The 18,990-nt window shown below is 51.1% G+C and overlaps 6 protein-coding genes across 6 annotated transcripts; 5 read left to right on the forward strand and 1 right to left on the reverse strand.

The window, feature by feature from the left end:
* Nucleotides 1-2,330: 2,330 nt before the first annotated feature.
* On the forward strand, nt 2,331-3,866 carry GCG54_00005820 (uncharacterized protein; the record flags this gene model as incomplete). Its single annotated transcript, XM_045405836.1, has 1 exon — nt 2,331-3,866. One exon carries the CDS (start codon nt 2,331-2,333, stop codon nt 3,864-3,866), a length of 1,536 nt encoding a protein of 511 aa, XP_045264234.1.
* A 1,690-nt stretch (nt 3,867-5,556) lies between these two features.
* On the forward strand, nt 5,557-7,704 carry GCG54_00005821 (uncharacterized protein; the record flags this gene model as incomplete). The annotated part of the gene is made up of 2 exons (XM_045405837.1): nt 5,557-5,969; nt 6,021-7,704. 2 exons carry the CDS (start codon nt 5,557-5,559, stop codon nt 7,702-7,704), a joined length of 2,097 nt encoding a protein of 698 aa, XP_045264235.1.
* A 1,774-nt stretch (nt 7,705-9,478) lies between these two features.
* On the reverse strand, nt 9,479-10,461 carry GCG54_00005822 (uncharacterized protein; the record flags this gene model as incomplete). The annotated part of the gene is made up of 2 exons (XM_045405838.1): nt 9,479-10,351; nt 10,426-10,461. 2 exons carry the CDS (start codon nt 10,459-10,461, stop codon nt 9,479-9,481), a joined length of 909 nt encoding a protein of 302 aa, XP_045264236.1.
* Nucleotides 10,462-11,400: 939 nt separating this feature from the next.
* On the forward strand, nt 11,401-13,084 carry GCG54_00005823 (Cytochrome P450 monooxygenase fsdH; the record flags this gene model as incomplete). Its single annotated transcript, XM_045405839.1, has 3 exons — nt 11,401-11,669; nt 11,719-12,611; nt 12,663-13,084. The coding sequence occupies 3 exons, from the start codon at nt 11,401-11,403 to the stop codon at nt 13,082-13,084; spliced, it is 1,584 nt and encodes a 527-aa protein (XP_045264237.1).
* Nucleotides 13,085-14,699: 1,615 nt separating this feature from the next.
* On the forward strand, nt 14,700-17,074 carry GCG54_00005824 (putative asparagine synthetase [glutamine-hydrolyzing] 2; the record flags this gene model as incomplete). Its single annotated transcript, XM_045405840.1, has 4 exons — nt 14,700-14,922; nt 14,976-15,538; nt 15,597-15,855; nt 15,924-17,074. 4 exons carry the CDS (start codon nt 14,700-14,702, stop codon nt 17,072-17,074), a joined length of 2,196 nt encoding a protein of 731 aa, XP_045264238.1.
* A 619-nt stretch (nt 17,075-17,693) lies between these two features.
* GCG54_00005825 (uncharacterized protein) lies at nt 17,694-18,840 on the forward strand (the record flags this gene model as incomplete). The annotated part of the gene is made up of 2 exons (XM_045405841.1): nt 17,694-17,736; nt 17,801-18,840. The coding sequence occupies 2 exons, from the start codon at nt 17,694-17,696 to the stop codon at nt 18,838-18,840; spliced, it is 1,083 nt and encodes a 360-aa protein (XP_045264239.1).
* Nucleotides 18,841-18,990: the final 150 nt, after the last annotated feature.

An 18,990-nucleotide genomic window follows, 5' to 3' on the forward strand; every position in this document is an offset into this window, starting at 1 on the left:
AGCGTCTCAACCCCGACAAAAGGCGTGCTTACGTCTGATGGCTAAACAAGCGGTCAGCCCTCTTCTATCGTGAGCCATTTGTTGTTGTCTCCTCCGCACCGGACCTGTGGAGAGTCTTGATAGATTGATGTTACATGTGCGTAAAGAGCCTTTGCCGATCTTTTCCCACATCTAGTTGTCAGACTCAAGCCGGTAGTATTTGTAGAGTCCCGTGCCACTTCATATCAAGCCGTCATACGACCTCTCCCAACTTGGGCAACCGGCCGATGGACGATACTAACATCATATATTGGTCATGGAAGAGGTCGTCTTGAGGGTCGGACTTGCTCCATAAGCCAAGTCACCTGGGGTCCAATTCGCAAGAAATCTCGGCGGCTCAAAACACCTTAAAACTTTCGGATGGTCGTGCCGATAAGGCTCAGGATCGCTACCAGCAAAATGCATAAACGTGAACATGGGGACTATTTTCTGTACATGATGCGGAGATTTCAAGCTCTTTTAGGCAGTTGATTTCGACTTGATGTTCGAATGTGGTAGCCTTCGGGTTCCGCACTTGACATCGTCCGCCACATTCCGTGAGTTGAGCACTCTACCTGTGACAACAGACAGAGGGCTATCCCTGGTTGTCGTCGAAGGCAAAAGTCGGATGAAAAGGTACGAAAGTTAAAGTTTGCTGGCTACAATTGAGTTGAACATCAACAATTCCGGCGATGACAAAGACATTGGACAGCTCGGCAACTTCTCCGTTGACGATCTTGAGAGCTGTTGTGGGCCTGTCGCAACAACTCAACATCGAGTCCTTTCGGATGATGGCCGGTTGGCCCAATGGCAAGGCGTCTGACTACGATCCACCGTGGAATCAGGAGATTCTGGGTTCGACCCCCAGGCTGGTCAAGTTCAATTTTTGCTGTTCGGAGCGTTGGACTTCGAGTTGTGCTTGACGCCATAGTGATGCTTAGGGCACAATTTTTTGATGCCTCCACGGGAGTTAAGGTACCCACATGACCGTTTGGCCTATTGTGGGCCGCAGCACGGTTCGTTGGTTGTTCCTTGAGTCGAAGGAAAAGCTTGCGTTCACCGTATCGTAAGGATGCAACGGCGGGAGTTGCGCAAGGAGGCTCAGTAGACAATAGGCGAAGTTCCGACGCGTTAACGTTTGTACGCGGCCGTTGCATTGGGCCTACGCGTGCCTGGCAGCGTGCGTCACTGGGGATCCGTGACCATCGAATCAGACCGGCGTCTGTCTACTGATCGAGTGCGAGAACGAGCATATTTCATCGTGATAAGATTCTGGGGAACTGACGGCTCGAAGCCAAGGGATGCTCGTATCCCGTCGGCACAGCCGCCCCGTCGGCGGCCGTGAGAGGCCGGCATCGCCGTGGGCCCCTGGTCGGCACGGTCGGCTTGTGGGAGACGTCTTGGCTGCCAACATACCCAGGGCTTGACATCCAGGGATGATGACCAGGGCGTCATCTGTGGCTTGGCCCGCTTCGGGACATCGGTCGACTGCAATCGTGAGCAAATTCCCGAGGCGCACTTGGACGGCAAAACCACACCACGTCACAGCGCCGATTCGCGATGTTCTCGCGGGTTTCTTTATGTACGGGTGTGCAAGGCACGACGGCAGACGCTTCAATATAAGAGAGACGATCACCAACCAGCGCATAAAGTAAAATCAAACTTTAATAACCGGCAAGTGGAACCACTCACTGCCATCAATCCATGACAAGAACCAATCTCCTCTTGGTGCCTGACTCGTATCTTGACCAGGGTTCTGGTTTCAACCGGGAGTCGGGGATCATGCAGGCCCCCACACATTTTGGAATTTCCCCTGGCTAACAAGCCACAGGAGACTGCGATCACGACAGACGTCAACGGAACGCGGATGAGCCAGGTTGGTCCCTCCGGTCACTGGGTCAAAAGTGCCCCTAATCCCGCACTGGCCGACTCTCCGGGTCTTCTCCCCTTTGGGCTGAGAGGAGAACTGGAGGTTCAAGGATCTTTATCAATACACGTACGGATACCTGGTGCTGGCCAAGTGAACCGTGCCATCTCCAGTCCGGCAGCAGAGGGAAAGACGTTGGTCCCTTTTCAAGTAGTGTAGTCCCCGTGCCCCCTCCTCCACACTGCCTACCTAAAACTCTTTCTTCGTCCCATATCGTCAGTCGACCTGAACAGCACAGCCATCCCGCCGGTAAACGTGTCACGAGAAGATCATATTCAAGGGAAACATCCAATGTTGGGAAGAGACTTGGTCAAGGCGTCGTCGTCCTGCTAGAGAAACAAACAAAGGTTTTCGGCGCGCCGTGCGTCGAATAAAGCGACCGAAAATGGCCTCGAGGCATCGAACCCGAATCCTACCGCCATCGTCACTCCTCATCTCATACCTCGCGTCAACAGCTCAGGCCGCATTCACCAATGACTTCTCCGCGTATCCTTCGTCAGCGCGAGCATGTCTCTACAAGGCGGCAGACGCGTCCGGTTGCACAGGTGACACGGTGGCCGAAATGAACCACTGTCTCTGCGGGAATGGAGGAAATTTCGTGACATCGACCGCGTCATGTGTCGCCGAGACGGATCACGACGAGCTGGATGATGTTTACGAGATGCTTTTGACGTCCTGCACAGACTCGAAGACGCCATTGGGTGTCTCACAGGCAGAGTTTCTCTCGACCGGCAGCTCCAGTTCGTCATCTTCATCAACAATGAGCTCAACATCTACGACTTCATCAAGTTCATCAACGACATCATACATTCCATTAACGACATACAAGAGCGTAGCGAACGGAGTGACGGTAACGGTTACGAAGGGGATTGAATCGGTACCGACCGGGACGAATGTTGGAAAGGGGAGCAGCAGCAGCGACACGTCGGACTCGAGCTCGGGTGATGGGCCTGGTCACACCGCCCTGGCGGCTGGTCTCGTTGGAGGAATCGCAATTGTTCTGGCCATTCTGGCATTCCTTTGCTACCGCAAGAGGAAACAGAAGCAGCAGCGTGAGGCGGGTGCCGGACCCGGTGGGAAGTTCGCGGCCTTGTCCAGCGCGACAAGCCTTACGACCATGAGCTCGCCTCCTCAAAACAATGCAACTGCTGCAGCAACGACTCAGTACCACAACGTCAACGATCAACGACCCGGTACCGCCGGCACAATGCAGATTGCCGCCACTCCAGGATGGCATCAACACGAACACCAACAACAATATCAACAGGGAAATCTTAGCCCGCAACACTGGCAGCAGCAAAACACACACGGCCAAGGTTCAGGATCATGGCCATCGCCCGTATCGAATGGAGCAACAGGCACTTGGGGAGGACACGGAGTGTCACCCGTCTCCCAATATCCTCCCGGCACGTCCCATGGATCATCGCCGCCAATGCAGAACGGAACCTGGAACGGCCAGTCTTCGACCGCGAGAGACCTCACCTGGAATGCCCAAGCCCAGAACAACACCTGGAACCCCCAAACATCACCACCAAACGGAACATGGAACGCGCAAGCGATGCCTGTTCCTGTTCCCGCCCCTATGCCCCATCCCTCCAACTCAGCAACATCTCCCGTCTTCGAACTTCCCGGAGACAACATGCAAGCCGTTGAGGCAGACTCTACACCGATCGGTCCCGCCCAGCCGGCACCAACACAGCAACATCACAATCATTACCAACACTACGCACAACCATCATCATCAATACAAAACACGCCACAAATGGCAACCGCACATCCAGCACAACCTGCACCTGCGCATCACGGTATGAATAGGCAGGTGGACGATGCACTGCAAATATCACAAGTAGAATTACCGCCGCCACGGTACACGGGACCATCAAGCCCAGATTGGGTCAGCGAGGACAAGAAGTTCGGATGATGGGGAAAAATCTCTTGGCGAGATAGCTTTTCAGCATAATGATATTTTATTAATCCTTGTAATGCTAGACTTCAGGCATCACTGCCGTCATGATGCCTAAGACAAAATTTACAACATTTCATCACTAAGCAAAGCGGATTCATCAAGTTCACCCTGTGGCCAAGTGTTGTCACGTCTCAGTTGCTCTCCTGATGTCGCAGATGCTGACTTCCACCGAGGCAGTGTTTGGCTCGACTCCACGATCGTCACTTTTCGCTCCATGTTGGACATCCTGTTCGTCCTGGCTGTCGCCGTCGGCTGAATTTCCTTGTCTGCCTTGTGTGCACGAGCCCAGTGAACCCTGGTCCGATGCAAATCATATAATTATCAGTATTTGCCAATTACGGATGCACATTTCCAGTCCCTCACGGCTGAGGCTCAATAACGGCCGGGTCCATTCAGGGGCCGGGCAACCATGGCGGGGCGGTGGGAGATGCTCGTGCCACTTGTCACACAGTGAACCCAGCCTCATCGCGACGATCTCTAGATCCCACCGTTTATTACGGGGAGCAATCCAATATTTGGCGCCAAGCACTCGTTTACGGAGATAACATCAGCCCAAGGTGGCCGGAGAAGGCTCTGAAGGCTGAAGATCTATGGATAGGGCGCATTCCGAACTTTGACCGCTGCAGAGTAATTAAGAAGGTATGGAGTAATGCTGCTGACAGCGAATGTAAAAAAAATAAAAAATAAAAAAAAGGTCGCGATTCAATGGCAATAAAGGCAAAAAATGTCCTCGGAGAGGCTCGAACTCTCGACCTTTGGATGTCCCTGCCTTCAGACAGAGTCATATTGAATAGTATGAGACCAACGCTCTACCGACTGAGCCACGAAGACAATTGATTGGTGGATGCTGTCATAGAGTGTCCTAAGACTGGATGGGTCTCTGACTCATTGTTGGTGGAGAACCACGGGGAGCCTCACCGACGTCTGTTTGGTCAGTGGCGTATGAAAAGCGTTGAATGTGAAAGATTCAGTTTGGGGAAAGGTAGAGGTTTGCAATGGAGGATGTGAGACAAACCCTTCGACATGCGGTCGGGGTCGGGGTTGCTAGCGTCATCCCGCCCCAAGACCGATTGAGCAAGTCGGAAGACGAAAAAGACGCGGGTGCCGCGACTAGCAACAGGCTCGCTCTTGGTGTTAAAAAGAACTTGATGACTGTGCTTTGAGTCTGATATCACGGGCCTCAAAAGTTGTCGCGATGGGTGCTAGGCGAGGCAGCCCTACGGCCACAACGTGTCTCTCACAGACAGCCTCTAATGCTCCCGTTGGCAAGACATCTGTCCCTTTTCATCGCGAAAGAGGCCTCTTGTCAGCCTTACCCAGCCACAGAATGCGGGTTTCGTGTTCCATACGCGCGTCTTCAAGACGCTAGCGAATCCTTTGGTGGTGATTGGACCGGTCCTCTGGGGCTGAGCTGCATGAGAGCGGCGCAGAAATCCTGCCTGTATTGAGGGAAAGTCCCCAATCACGTCCGAGTCGGGTCATCATTCCACCACCACACAATAGATCACCAGAGGAGTCGGGTACCCTTGTCTTTGGATTTAACCATAAATCACCTCCGACGACCGAGCGAGGTGCCAAGCCCCATATTTGGGAAAATATCCATTATCGATTGAACCGGGAGTGCTGGCCGACGACGCAATCAATCATGGCGATGTCCGGTTTCTCTACCACGGCGGTGACGTCCAGCTGTGACGACATCTCCCATCGGTCCCTTTCAACATCTGCGGAGCTTGATACCCTTCTCAAAGGCATCGATCCGGGAAGCATAGCTGCCCAGCATCTGATTTCGCTGTCTGCGAAACTCGACCAGTTCAAGCAGACCACGGAGCAGCTGCGGCAATCGCTGACCGATGCCCCGGCCATATCGCCGGGGCTCCGAAATGCCATGTCCATCTCCATTCAGCCATGCGCCGATGGTGCAGCGATTGTCGACAAGCAGATTCGGAGACTCGATCCGGGGAACGTAACCGGTATCAACCCAGATGTCGTTATCCAGTACGAGAACTATCACGCGACGAACACCCGCCTGTTCACCCAGTTCATCCAGGTGCTTCTTATGTGAGTCTGTGACGTTGCTCGTTCATAATTATGGCGCTAAGACTGTTGAAGACCTACCGTGAACGAGCAGGACTCTCAGCTCTCGGCCCCCGACGGCCACCGGCTGTTGGAGAACGCCGTGGAAGCTTCTCAGATTGTTCTCACCCGTAGTGACATACTTGACAACTCCGGTGAAGCAGGCCAGTCGGTGACGGATGCAAGAATGCCTGGGGAAGAGGTTGTTGGCGTACAAGCAGACGAGCTGCCCCCAGACTACGGGTCTGGGAAGCCAGATAAGGGGAAGAAGAAGGCCGCTGGCCACTTCTTGTCTTCGCTGTCAAACTCTTTCAAAGCCATGACTGCCGGTCTGCGACCAAAGCCCGAGCCAATGGTCATTGCCATATGTCAAGCTGCCAAGGATGGTGATATGGGACATCTCAAAGGCTTTGTTTCGCAAGGAGTCAACATAAATGGCCAGAACGATGAAGGATACACACCACTCATCTGTGCCATTCGCGCCAATCATCTGACAGCAGTCAAATTTCTAATCTCGGCCGGGGCTGATAAATCTTCGAAAGACTCGGCCAGCGGCAAGCGAAAGCCGCCCCTATTCCACGCGGCTGAGTGCGGGCTCGTACCTATTGCAGAGTATCTCATTAGCCAAGGCGCAGACCTGAAGGAGCGATCTTGGTCGGGTCAGGCCTTCTTCATCGAGGTTGCCAACAGCGATCAACTAGACATCATCAGACTGTTTCTGTCTCGTGGTTGCGATGCCAACATGATGGCTATTAGTGGTCGGAGTATCTTCGTCCATGCTGTTCAGAAAGGAAGCCTTGCTCACATGAAGCTTCTCCAAGAGTACGGTGCCGATGTCAATGCTCGAGACATCACGGGCCAACCAAGCTTGCACATGGCGTTAGGTCAGAACCGTCTAGACATTGTTGCATGGCTTCTCGAGCATGGCGCCAACCCGAACGTTACCAACATAACCGGCGACACAATGATCGTATCAGCGCTTCACAAGAAGAACTACGAGTTGGTTAAAATCCTCCTCACTCGAGGTGCCGATCCGAACGCAACGGGTCTGATGGGAAAAGGCATCCTATGGACCATGTTGCAGAGTAAGGACATGGAAGATGGCATCAAAGCAGACCTTGTTAGCGCCCTGCTTGATAGAGGAGCCGACCCGAACCAGACCGACAACTGGGGAGAATCCATCATGTCATTGGTTGTGACGCTCGGCAACACGGACTTACTTCGCACATTCTTGGCTCACGGGGGAAACCCGAATAAGAAAATCAAGGACGACACATTTCTCCTTTACGCCATCGATCGGGGTCGATTCGAACACGTCAAGATGCTGCTCAAACACGGCGCTGACGTGAACGGAGCGGACAACAAGGGTAGAGTACCGCTATTGGAGGCTCTGCAAATGGACAATCAGCCGTTGGTGGAGGTCTTACTCCAGTTTGGTGCTGATCCAAACAAAATGGGGCAGATCAGGCCGTTGGTGTTGGCAAAGCTCGTGGGAAACCGGGAAGTCGTACAGATGTTGACCGAGAGAGGAGCTGAAGGCCCGAAAAGACGCGTGGCTGAGAGCACTCCAGCGGCTCCGGCATCACCAGCAGCTCCCAGAAGAGCGAGCGCCATAGTACCACCGCAAAGCCCAACATCGCCGGGAAGAGCCGATATGCCACCACCATACACCGAAGCAGGTGTTTCGAAAGATCCTGCCGTGGTTGGTAGGCGCCGTTAGGCGTTGGCGTGAACGTACTCAATATCTAATGTCACTTGAAATAGTATGCACCTGAGGAAGTTCATTAGATTCTACAAGGGAATCGCCGTGAACTGAGGTTAGGAATGGATTTAGCACTTGCCAGCGGGATGCTGTTTGTAACGATTATACCAACTCAATCATGGGTAGTTGCGTTAGGCTATGGCAGCAAAACCTTGACTAATAGACATTGCATTTCTTTCTACCCTCGGAGGCCCATTGAGTCTATTGTATCAATTGCCTGGCGAATGTGTAATGTACACTAAGATTTGAGGCACGTTTACTTGCTTCCGGCTGGTCTGGAGGTATGGGGACGAACCTAGATTGATGACTCAACTCGACGAAAGGATAGGAAGGTTGGAATCTAGATGGCTTGGAGCTCTGAGTTTCCCCTTTTGATCTTTTGCACCTTCTTCTATCCAGGCTTCGCAAAATTACGGCGGAAGTCGTTGACATATTTCCGAGTGTCTCCAAGGTGGAACTAAGTCAGCTTTCTTCGGGGAGTAGGTAATATGGAAACCTACTATGGCTTCTTCTGTGGCAGAAACAATCGGAGAAGCCCATCTCACCATGTGGGCTAATGTTGATGACCACCCTACACTCTTTTGATTGCCCGTATGAAAAACTTTTCTGCCACAGTTCTGGCGATCGGGGTAGAGGACTGATGTACTGCGTAGTATGATGCATGCACTGTTTTTCGTCTGAGTATCCTTTAGAGGGACATATGTCAATAATGGTTTAACAGCGTAGTCCTTGTTTAGGCCGGGGAGTAAATACCCTGCGTGCGGAAACTGACAGACGTCATCATGCATCAGTCATTCCGCTGAACGGGGAGTTAGGAGCAACGGTATATCCGCACTGTTTTGGGCGTCAAACGGAAATAACGACTGCAGAGAGGTGGAAGCTCTGAGACAAAGTCGTTCTCTTGTCCATCTCGGCAACGCGTGGCAGCGACCAAGCTCTATTCTCTCATTATGGCAACAGGGCTATTAAGTATGCATAACCATCCGGTGCGTCAGTAGCTGAGTTGCCTGCCGTTAGCATTACTGAAACTGCGGAAGCGAGAGGACGCTATGATCACCATCGACACCGCAGCCTTTCACCTGAAATAACGCATGTAGCAGGCGTAGACGAACACAAGGGAACCTTGGAGAAAAGCCGAGCGGTACGAACCGGATCAGATGACTGGGATGGGAGCTTACATACATAATCCCATCCTCTTTGGTCAACTCGTTATTCACTAACTAAACCATGTACAAACTTCCGGAGCTGTCCAGAGCGGAGCTGCGATCTGCGAGCGGAATTCTTGGCGAATACACCAGACATGAGAGTGGAAAGATTGCCCACCACACAAGAGAACCTTCCGCAGGAAATAGTCGGTTGTAATTTCAGGAGAGATTCAATACCACACCATGCAGAAAAGCTGCGAGCGGCTCGGGAGAGTTCAGTCACAGTCTGGAGCGTTTTGACCAAGCTTTTAACAAGGAAAGACTCAGCCGCCCACCGGCGAAACACGCGCAAGAACACTGCGCTAAGCTTCGATCTCTTCTAAATTCCGTTTGAGTTTCCTGCCCACCACTGTATGGTATTTGTACGGCATGTTCAAATCATGTTCTAAAGACCTCGCGTGCTCGTATGCGCCCCACCAATTTGACGTGCCAATGAGACTTCCGGGTAAAGTAGTAATCGCATAACATAAAGGCCAATAGATAGATTAACTCCGTACTAGGTTTGAGCCCCTGAATACTACATGACCTCAACCTTTCATGGCTGTTCTGATGATCTTCTCTAACCCCTCCCTGCCTATCGGCTCAATACCAAGCAATTTGTTGTCTGTTTCCGGGAAGTAACCACCCCATCCTTTGCCAAGAAAAGCCCGGTTAATGAACATCTCAACTACTTCCTCGCTGTGATCACCCTGGGCCCATCGCTCCAGAGCAGTCTTTTCCAAGTCTTCCGTTCGACAGTGCTTGATATCCCATTCGGCGACAGGATCAATCGTCTTCGCAATGCTGAGAATCTCATTCTGCGTGGTTTCAACACTGCTGATTTTGACTGGACGGTTGGCAGTCTCCTCTAGATGAGTAAAGATGCCAATCACAGCCTGCCCAATGTGAGGCATGGTCGTTGCGTTAAAGAGAATATCTCCGCCATCCTTAATGAGAGCTTTCTTCTTCTCGACGTCGACGAGAAAGTTCAGGGCATATCCCGGGGCCAGGAATGAGACGTTCATGATGATGGTGTAAGAGAAAGAGGGTTTCTGAGCAACCTTTTCATCCAAATATTTCCGAATGGCAATCTTGGGTTGATAAATGGGGAAGGCCGCAAGCTTTGGGTTCTTGGTATCATTGCCATACTCGGATGGAATCATGCGACGAATGCCAGCGTTGAAGGCTGCGTCAACCACATTCTTTTGGATGTGAATGGCGTGGAACGCTAGAGCTGACACGAGGGCATCCTGACCGCGGAGAGCGGCTTCTATGCTGGGTACTGACTCGTAATCAACCTCCTTCACTGTAACGTTTGCGGGGAACTGATGGCCAGACCCTGCGCGGGTAAGAACGGTGAGCTCGAAAAGATCCGACTTCAAGAGGACATCAAGAAGCACACGTCCGAGGAAGCCATTGGCCTAAGAGCAGAGGACTCGTCAGCTCCGGGCTAGAAGTAACCTCCGCTCGCCGAGCAGAGGCTTAGATGACTTACACCTGCGAGGACGACTTTTTTAATTGGGGCAGACATGAAATCGTGGAACTTTGGTGTTGTTACGGGCGGGAAAGCTGGGGCCAGAGCGGCTCGAGACGGGGATTCGAGGAAAGATGAAGCTGAAGCGAAATTTGTGGTGAATGGGCTGTAGAATTTTTCTTTGGGAGTAGACCGAGTATAGCAACTGTATTTAACAACATCGGGTACTATGTTTTGTATTCTTCACCTCATGTCAATGGCACTTTGCTGTCAGACTCAATGTCTCGCCTTGTGTCATGCCAGGATGATCGTGACGCTCGGGTCAACCCACACTTTAAGGTTCACCGGGACGGCCTGTCGGGCGGACGGCCCTGCCGCGTGGTGGTGTCCTCCTGCCCGTTTGGAAATCCCGCAGTTGTTCGAGGCAGTGTAGCCGATCTGCCAAGGAAGAGTGCTTATCGAATGACATGGGTAGCGGTTAGATCCAGTTGTGAAGCGTATGCTAGCACAGTGTGACGGCTCCCATCGTATGATTAAACACTGAAGGACGGGATGATGCCAAACGAACTCACAACCAGGAACATTGACAGCATCCCGGAAGGACCCAGCTGCATGGTATGCTGACTAGGACGAGGAAAGATGTATGGTAAGGCTTGGGTATCAATATGTTGTTGTCAGAACCGGGCTCTGACACGTCATGTGAGTATGAGGTCCACGATTCGGATCGAACTATGGATTAACGAAAAGGTCGGAACTGGATGCCGTTATGGTGGAGACCAAGGATCAAAAGAATCTGCTTCCAGATAGTGCCCAGATGGCTACGGAATAACGCTGAGGTCGTGAGCTTGTACCAAAAGGAGGGGAGCCATATAAATGTCCTGACATCCTCCGCGGATACTTGAGGCTACCTTGCCATGACAAGCTGAGCTTTCTGAAGGCTTCACAAAAAAAAAAAAAAACCACCGCCTTGATCTTTGACGCTGCGCGTTATTAACCATGTTGTTGCCTGTCATCACTCTCGTTGCGTCTCTAGCAACTGTTGTGTATTCTCTTTATATCATTGTTACCACACATATCCTCCGCCGTCGTATGAGGAAGGAATATGGCTGTCTTCCACCCAAGAAACTGCCTCAGAAGGATCCCTTCCTGGGAACCGACGTCGTTCTTCAGAACCTCGCTGCTGCGAAGAAATTTGGATTCCTTGCTTTGTTGAAGAAGCGCCATGCAGAACAAGGACAGACATTTACCACAAACACCTACTTCAGGTAAGTTTCTAGTCTACTATCAACTCGCACCCACTTACACATGCTGCAGAACCACGATAAACACCTGCGATCCTCGGCTCATCCAGACTGTCCTCTCTAACCAGTTCGAAGATTTTGGAATGGGTCCTTTGAGACGGAAAAGCGCATCACCTCTCCTTGGGCGTGGAATCTTTACGACCGACAATGAGATCTGGGCCCATCAGCGAGCTCTAATTCGGCCGAGCTTCATTCGAGCTCAGGTCACCGACTTCAGCATTTTTGAGACGCACGTGGACCAGCTTATTCAGCTCATTGCTCGTGAGAACTACACTGTCGACTTGCAGCAGCTTTTTTTCCGCATGGTTAGTCTTTTTCCGCCCACGACGCTTGATGCCACTGAGCCTAATTCCATTAACCTTCTTCAGGTTCTTGACTCTAACAGTGAATACCTTTTTGGAGAGTCTGTCGGCTTGATGTCCGACAATGCCTCCGATTCCGCACACACTTTCCATCACGCACTCGACTATGCCCAGCAGGGTACCATTCTTCGACTTCGACTGGGCAACTTGATGGTCGCCCACAGGGATGCCAAGTTCAGGGAATCGTGCCGCATCGTCCATGCCTACGCCGACAAATTTGTGAAGCAGGCTTTGGAATTTCGACAGCGTGAGCTCATGTACCCTACCGAGAAGAAGGACGAGTACACCCGCCAGAAGTACGTCTTCCTCAACGAGCTGGCCAAGGACACGGACAACCCCATCATGCTACGAGACCAAATCGTCAACATGTTGCTCGCAGCGCGCGACACAACCGCAGGACTTCTTGCTTTCACATTCTTTATGCTGGCTCGTAAACCAGAGGTCTGGAAGAAGCTTAGAGCTGATGTGCTTGAGCATTACACTGAGCCCCTTACCTACGATGCTGTTCAGGAGATGACGTATCTTCGTTTTGTCTTGCAAGAAAGTGAGTCGGCCCATGCTTCAATCGCTAGTTATTTCTACTGACACCAACAAGCTCTTCGCCTTTTCCCTCCCATTGCGACGAACAGCCGCATGGCGAACAAGGACTGTGTTATCCCAGTTGGGGGTGGTCCTGACGGACGCTCTCCCATGTTTGTTGCCAAGAACAATGTTGTCACATATAGCACGTTTGTGATGCATCGCCGACCCGAGCTTTTCGGCCCCGATGCTGAAGAATTTATTCCTGAGCGCTGGGAGACATTCCGTCCTGGCTGGGAGTACCTGCCCTTCAATGGCGGCCCGCGCGTTTGCCCTGGTCAGAAATTCGCGCTTACCGAGTCGTCTTACACGGTTGCAAGGTTGCTGCATGCCTTCTCTGGCATCGAAAACTTGGATCCGGCTGAATGGCGCGAGCAACTTACCTTGTCCCTGACACTTAACAACGGAGTCAAGGTACGCCTCCACCCAGAGGCTTAGGAGTCCTAGAGTCGGGTTGTAGATAGCCAAGAAAAGAGAGCAGGTTTTAATTCATTACCTCATGTCTAGCCATCTTTCGAAGTAGAGAAAATAGATTGCAAACGTCGTATGACCTGAACCAGATACTGTGAATAAATTGCCAAGATCCTGTTCACTCGACAACCCACCAGATGCAAACGCAACACAAACAACAAATCGTACACCGCTTCTGGATTGGCTGGTCAAAGTTCATAGAGTATCTGGTTGTCATCCCTTTGCACATTGAAGAAGTAGCACGAAGAGATGTATTTGCATCTCGATGAAACTGCATCCCATGCGCTTGCAGCCAAATGTCGTTCCAGGACCATGCAAGATGGACTTGGTATCGGCAGGCAACTTGATGATCGCTTTCGCTTGTCTTCAGCTTAATCATAACCCATCATGGTAGGCTTCCAGAAGGGGCAGTGGAACGATGGCGCTAGGCTAAAACGGCTTACAATGGCGGTTGAGTGAGCCAAGACAGGGTCGCAATATGATAGAGTTGTGGATAATTGCAGGGATTTGGTCAGCGTAACAAGACCACGACGTGTTTGGTTGACGACGCTCACCGCCATCGCGTATGTGACGTTCGGTTTAGTAGGGGACCTCTCGTCCCAAATTTAGATGATACTCTTGGGTTCCTGTGGTCTCGAACGATGATGTCTCGGCCTTACAGCCGCAACCTCGCCTAGAATTTCCCTACAGGGTAGCGAACTCAAGAGAATGTTTTAACTTGCCGTTTAACCATCTTAGGCCCACTGTAGCAGCGTGAGTAGAAGTCACAGGCTGACGGAATATCACCAATGCCAGCTGCTATCCTCAGCACATGAGAACAAGGGATGTGCTGGTTGTCACAGGATAAACGGCCAACTGTTAGCTAGAAGCGCTGGCGCCCTGCAAACTTTAAAAATATGTAGCGGGGTAGCGTTGCTTGAGACCCCCCTCCACCGGGACCGAGTCAGCTACAGCTAAGCGATCGTCTCGGCCAGAGTCATTAACTCCCCGGCTCCTTTGCGGGTCGCTTGCTTCATTCAAGATGAGATCCTTGGTTAGAATAAGGTTTACAGTCCCGCCTTCCAAAGGCTAGGCATGATTCTTCAGCTGCTCAAGCCTCGCTTCGCCCGTCCGAAGTGAAAACCAAGTACGTAAAAGAAACAGCTACCCCGTCTCACTCCATGATTATCCGCTCTGGCGAAGGCATCGTACCAGCCAAGACTCTGGGCAAATGTGCTTGGCTGTGGTGCCTGCGACACTTCGGTGGACAATCGTACAATGTTGCATTTGATTCGGATAAGATGAGGCAAAAGAGGCAATGTGAGCACGAAGTTGTTTTAGTAAGCGGGTATTGAACTGCGTAGTTGTCTCCTTTTCTTTCAAGAATACGCAAACGATTCAGTCCTCTACGTGTGCCTATTACCCGCAGTTTAGGAGCTGAGTCTGACTTCCCTCGGGCCTTTCACACAACCCCCCCGCACAAGCACAGCCGATTGTTCCGGAACTAGCGTGTTCATGACTCTCAAAGAAACGCAAATCCGGAATTTGTTTGTTTCGTTTCATCGTTAAATTCTCCACCTTACTTCAAATACACGATCGAATTATGTGCGGAATAACGGCGGCTATCACTCTCAGACGAGGCGCCTCTGGCAATGGAGTGAGCGGTACCAATGGTACGAATGGCACCAGCGGAAAAGCCGAGCATGCTCAAAGTGAGAGAAGCAACGCCGAAACGCTTCGCAGCCAGCTCGAGAAGAGCCTCGAGACTATTGCTCATCGTGGCCCTGATGCGTCTGGCATCTGGATCAGTGAGGATGGGGCCATAGGTACGTGTGATTGGCCCTCGAACTGAGAACAGAGCCTAATATTACACACGTAGGCTTGGGCCACAGACGTCTTGCAATCAACGATCTGTCCCCAGATGGTGTGCAGCCCATGCATAGCGACGACGCAAAGATCCATGCGGTTGTCAATGGAGAGATATATGATCATGACGCCCTTAGAGAGCGATGTATCAAGGAGCATGGATACAGGTTCAAAGGCCACTGCGATAGCGAAGTCCTCATTGCCCTTTACAAGATCCATGGCGCCCCAGGGTTCTTCGAATATCTTCGAGGAGAGTTTTCTTTCGTCATCTTCGATGAAAGAGACGGACGTGTAATTATCGCCCGGGACCGATTTGGCATCAAGCCCATGTTCTGGACCATTCACGGAGAGGGTGCCAGCAAACGCTTGCTGTTGACCTCGGAAATGAAAGGCTTTCTAGCTCTGGGCTGGCAACCCGAGTGGAATGTCTACGGCCTCATCAGCGGATCTTCTCTTCAAGCCGAGAACACGGTATTTAAGGGCGTATGGAAATTGAACCCTGGGACATGGATGGAGATCTCCCGGGACGGTCAGATTCAACACCACCAATATTGGGACCCGGAGTACAAAGATAAGGTCAGTGACGCTATACGCGGTCTTTAACCGTGAAAACCCTCACTGACATCCGATCCAGCATGACGTAGAGAATCGCACTCTTGATGAAATTATTTTGGAAGTTCGGAAACGCATTATAGAAGCGACCAAGCTTCGCCTTCGCGCCGATGTCCCTGTTGGCATCTATCTCTCAGGTGGTATTGATTCGTCGATTATCGCAGGCATAGTGACCAAACTGGTTCGCGAGGAAGGCGTTCTGCTGGGGAATCAAGATGCAACAAAGAGAATAGCATGCTTCACCATTCAATTCCCGGAAACATCGGGGTTCAATGAGGCCGGTTAGTACATCCCAAGTGCCAAAAAGCACTTATCCAAGGACTCTTGAATTTGCTAACACTTCACACAGACATTGCCGAGAGATCAGCCGAATGGCTGGGCGTGCAGATCATCAAAAAGGACATGAACGAGACCGAGTTGGCCAACAATTTTGCTGATGCAATCTATCACGTTGAACATCACCACTTTGATCTTAACACGGTGGGGAAGTTCTGTTTGTCTACTTTGCCAAGACAATATGGTGTGCCGGTTGTCCTTACCGGAGAAGGCGCAGATGAACACTTTGCTGGCTACCCTTTCCTATTACCGGACTTTCTGCTGGAGCCGGACCATGCGTGGCCATCTTCTGCCTTGAACAAGAACAATGAGGTGCGTGAAGGCATGCATCGAGAGATGACGGAAGATATCACGAAAATGTTCGACAGAATTGGTATGTTCGACCATGGCTGGAAGGATAAGTCTCAGCACGGACTAGCAGTGGGGACCAATGCCATGAGATGGCAACCAAGCAAAGATTTGTTTGCGCCTTGGGTCAAGGAGAAATACTCAAGTCTGGACATGAGGGAGTCTGTTGCTGCCTCAGTGCCAGTTGATGTCCGGAAGAAGATGGACGAGAGCTGGCACCCACTGCACTCGTCTCTCTGGGTCTACACCAAATCGCCGCTTGCGAACATGATCCTAACCTGCTTGGGTGATCGCACTGAAATGGCGCACAGTGTCGAGGCTCGGCCACCATTTTTGGATCATCACTTGGCCGAGTACGTCAATGCCCTGCCCCCAAGTCTCAAAATTGCGTACAACCAGGCCGAAGGTGAGGCTGTAGGCACTGGCGCGAGTCTCTGGTGGAAGAATCTCAGTGCAGCGCGACAGTCATTGAGCGAGAAGTGGATTCTCAAAGAGGCTGGAAAGCCATTTATTACACAAGAACTGTACGAACGGCGCAAGCATCCCTATTCGGCTCCTGTCAAATGGCCTCGTGACGGCCCTCTGCATCAGATGATGGAGAGACTGATCACCAAGGAGAGCATTGAGAACCTGGGATTCATAGAATGGGAGGACGCGCGAAGCTGGCTGCAGACAGGTTTTGGAGACGATGCTGATCCGCGGTCGTTTAGGAAGTTGGTTGTCACCGGGTCTTGGGTGGTTCTGAGCCAAAGGTTCGGTGTAAAGAAGGCTGTCAAGGAACCATGGGCAAACGGCATGCGAAGGGTGTGTGCCTGACACAATATATTTTGCAAGGTCAGAGATGGAACGGAATCAAAAGAAACCACGCATTTCTAGTTCTAGAAATTAACCTCCTTTGAAATAAGGAGAAATGACCAAAAAAGCAAATGTGCACCATTTCACTGATGGATCGCTGGTGGGAAGGTTCCCTGAAAGCGAAAGTTCTTCCTGACCAGCTGGGAGAAAAACAAGCAGCATATATACTGCTTGTGATAGGTCTCAGTTGCTTCAGTCTATAGAGCAACTGACGAGGAAGGATCAGGATGAATCCAACAAACTTGGTTGGGCAGGGATTGGTTATGCGAGAGAATTTCGCTTACCACATGAGCCAGTCAGACTTGAAGACAAATCTTGGCTTGCATATTTGATTGGCATTTTGCGCCTAGCAAAGCAGAAGACGACGAAAATTGAAAGCGCTGCGCCGTGCTGTGCCGCAAGGGAAATTAACACCCGCATCTTGGGACAGCAAGCCAAGGCCGCGGCGTTCAATAGAAAACCACTTACGGCCCATGGGATAGTTAAGTACATTGCCAAACTTTTGTTCCCCTGTACACTTGTTTCTTCGTATTAACCTCGACAGCAAAGCTTGCGCGGATCTGGAAAAGAAGCTGTGACAATGAAGCATAATATTTGGTTCATGGCAGGCTTGATAACCCTCGGTAGGTCTTTGGAGTTGAGCAGCGCCTATGTCTGTCTCGAATACCCCACTTACGTGTATACAAGGACTGTGCACCATGCTGGACTGTGCGACTTCAGGCGAGTCATCGGAAAGAGAGTTGATCAGCTCGCAAGATGAAGCCGATTTGCTGAGCAACTGCGACACGATTTCTGGAAGATTTCTCATGGCCACCAAATCTGGGGAATCTAGTAACGTCACTATTTCACTACCGAATTTGGTCAAAGTGAATGGGACTCTATTCATCCACGACGATATCTCTTTCTCCGCTCCAAAACTCAGGGAGGTTACAGGGTCATTTGCGCCTAGCGGACGAGACTCGCTCCCACTGTTGGAGACTGTCGGTCAAACTCTTTTCATCACGATGACAGACGTACCATCACTATCGTTCCCGAGCCTGGTCCGTATAGGCTCGTTTTTCTTTGACGGGGTTTATGGCCTTAAGAGCATCACGTGGGGTCCAGCCGGCTTTCCCGCCATAACAGAAAGATCAGGAAACATCAGAATTCATGAGACCGACATCGAAGACATTGACTGGATCTTCGACAAAGATCGGGACTATGGAATCATCTCCATTCAAGGCCAAAATATCAAGAAACTTACTGTCACTGCCCAGACCATCGATAGATTGGATGTTACAGCATATGGTACCGATAGGGAAGTTGAGGTCACATTCGATATGCCTCGCGTGGAAGGCAGACTACACAGCAAGATCAACACCTTAGCTTTGAACGGAGTCCGAAGCTTGAAATACATAGAGCCGCCGTCTTCAGTTGGGTATTTGTCTGTGCAGAGATGTAGCATGATTCGCCTGGACATTCCTTTTCAGGTTAGCGATTCACTATTTATCAGCGAAAACCAGCAACTGGTCAACCTATTTTACGGCGTAAACTGGAGAAACTACGGTGATACTAGCGGGCGATACGATGCGGGGGCCATCTACATCGTGGAGAATCCGGCTCTAGTAATGGACTTCAACACGACTGACTCCGTCACCAACGCATCTACCGGCGCTTGGCGGTGGCCTCAAAGGACCATGAATACGCTTGTCATGAAAGGTTCGAAATGGTCCACAGGGTTTTTGTAAGCTCTTCCATTTTATCCAAACGATGCCAGCATGACCTAACGCCTAAATTGTCTAGTAATGGGCTACTTGAGGGGTACTCTCAAGTTGAAAATTTTCAGGTTGATTCATATGATCAAGACTTTTCGTGCCAAGCTTTGGGCGATGAATATG

This window comes from Colletotrichum gloeosporioides, assembly GCF_011800055.1.
Source record: "Colletotrichum gloeosporioides strain Lc1 chromosome Unknown consensus_47, whole genome shotgun sequence".
NCBI lineage: Eukaryota > Fungi > Ascomycota > Sordariomycetes > Glomerellales > Glomerellaceae > Colletotrichum > Colletotrichum gloeosporioides.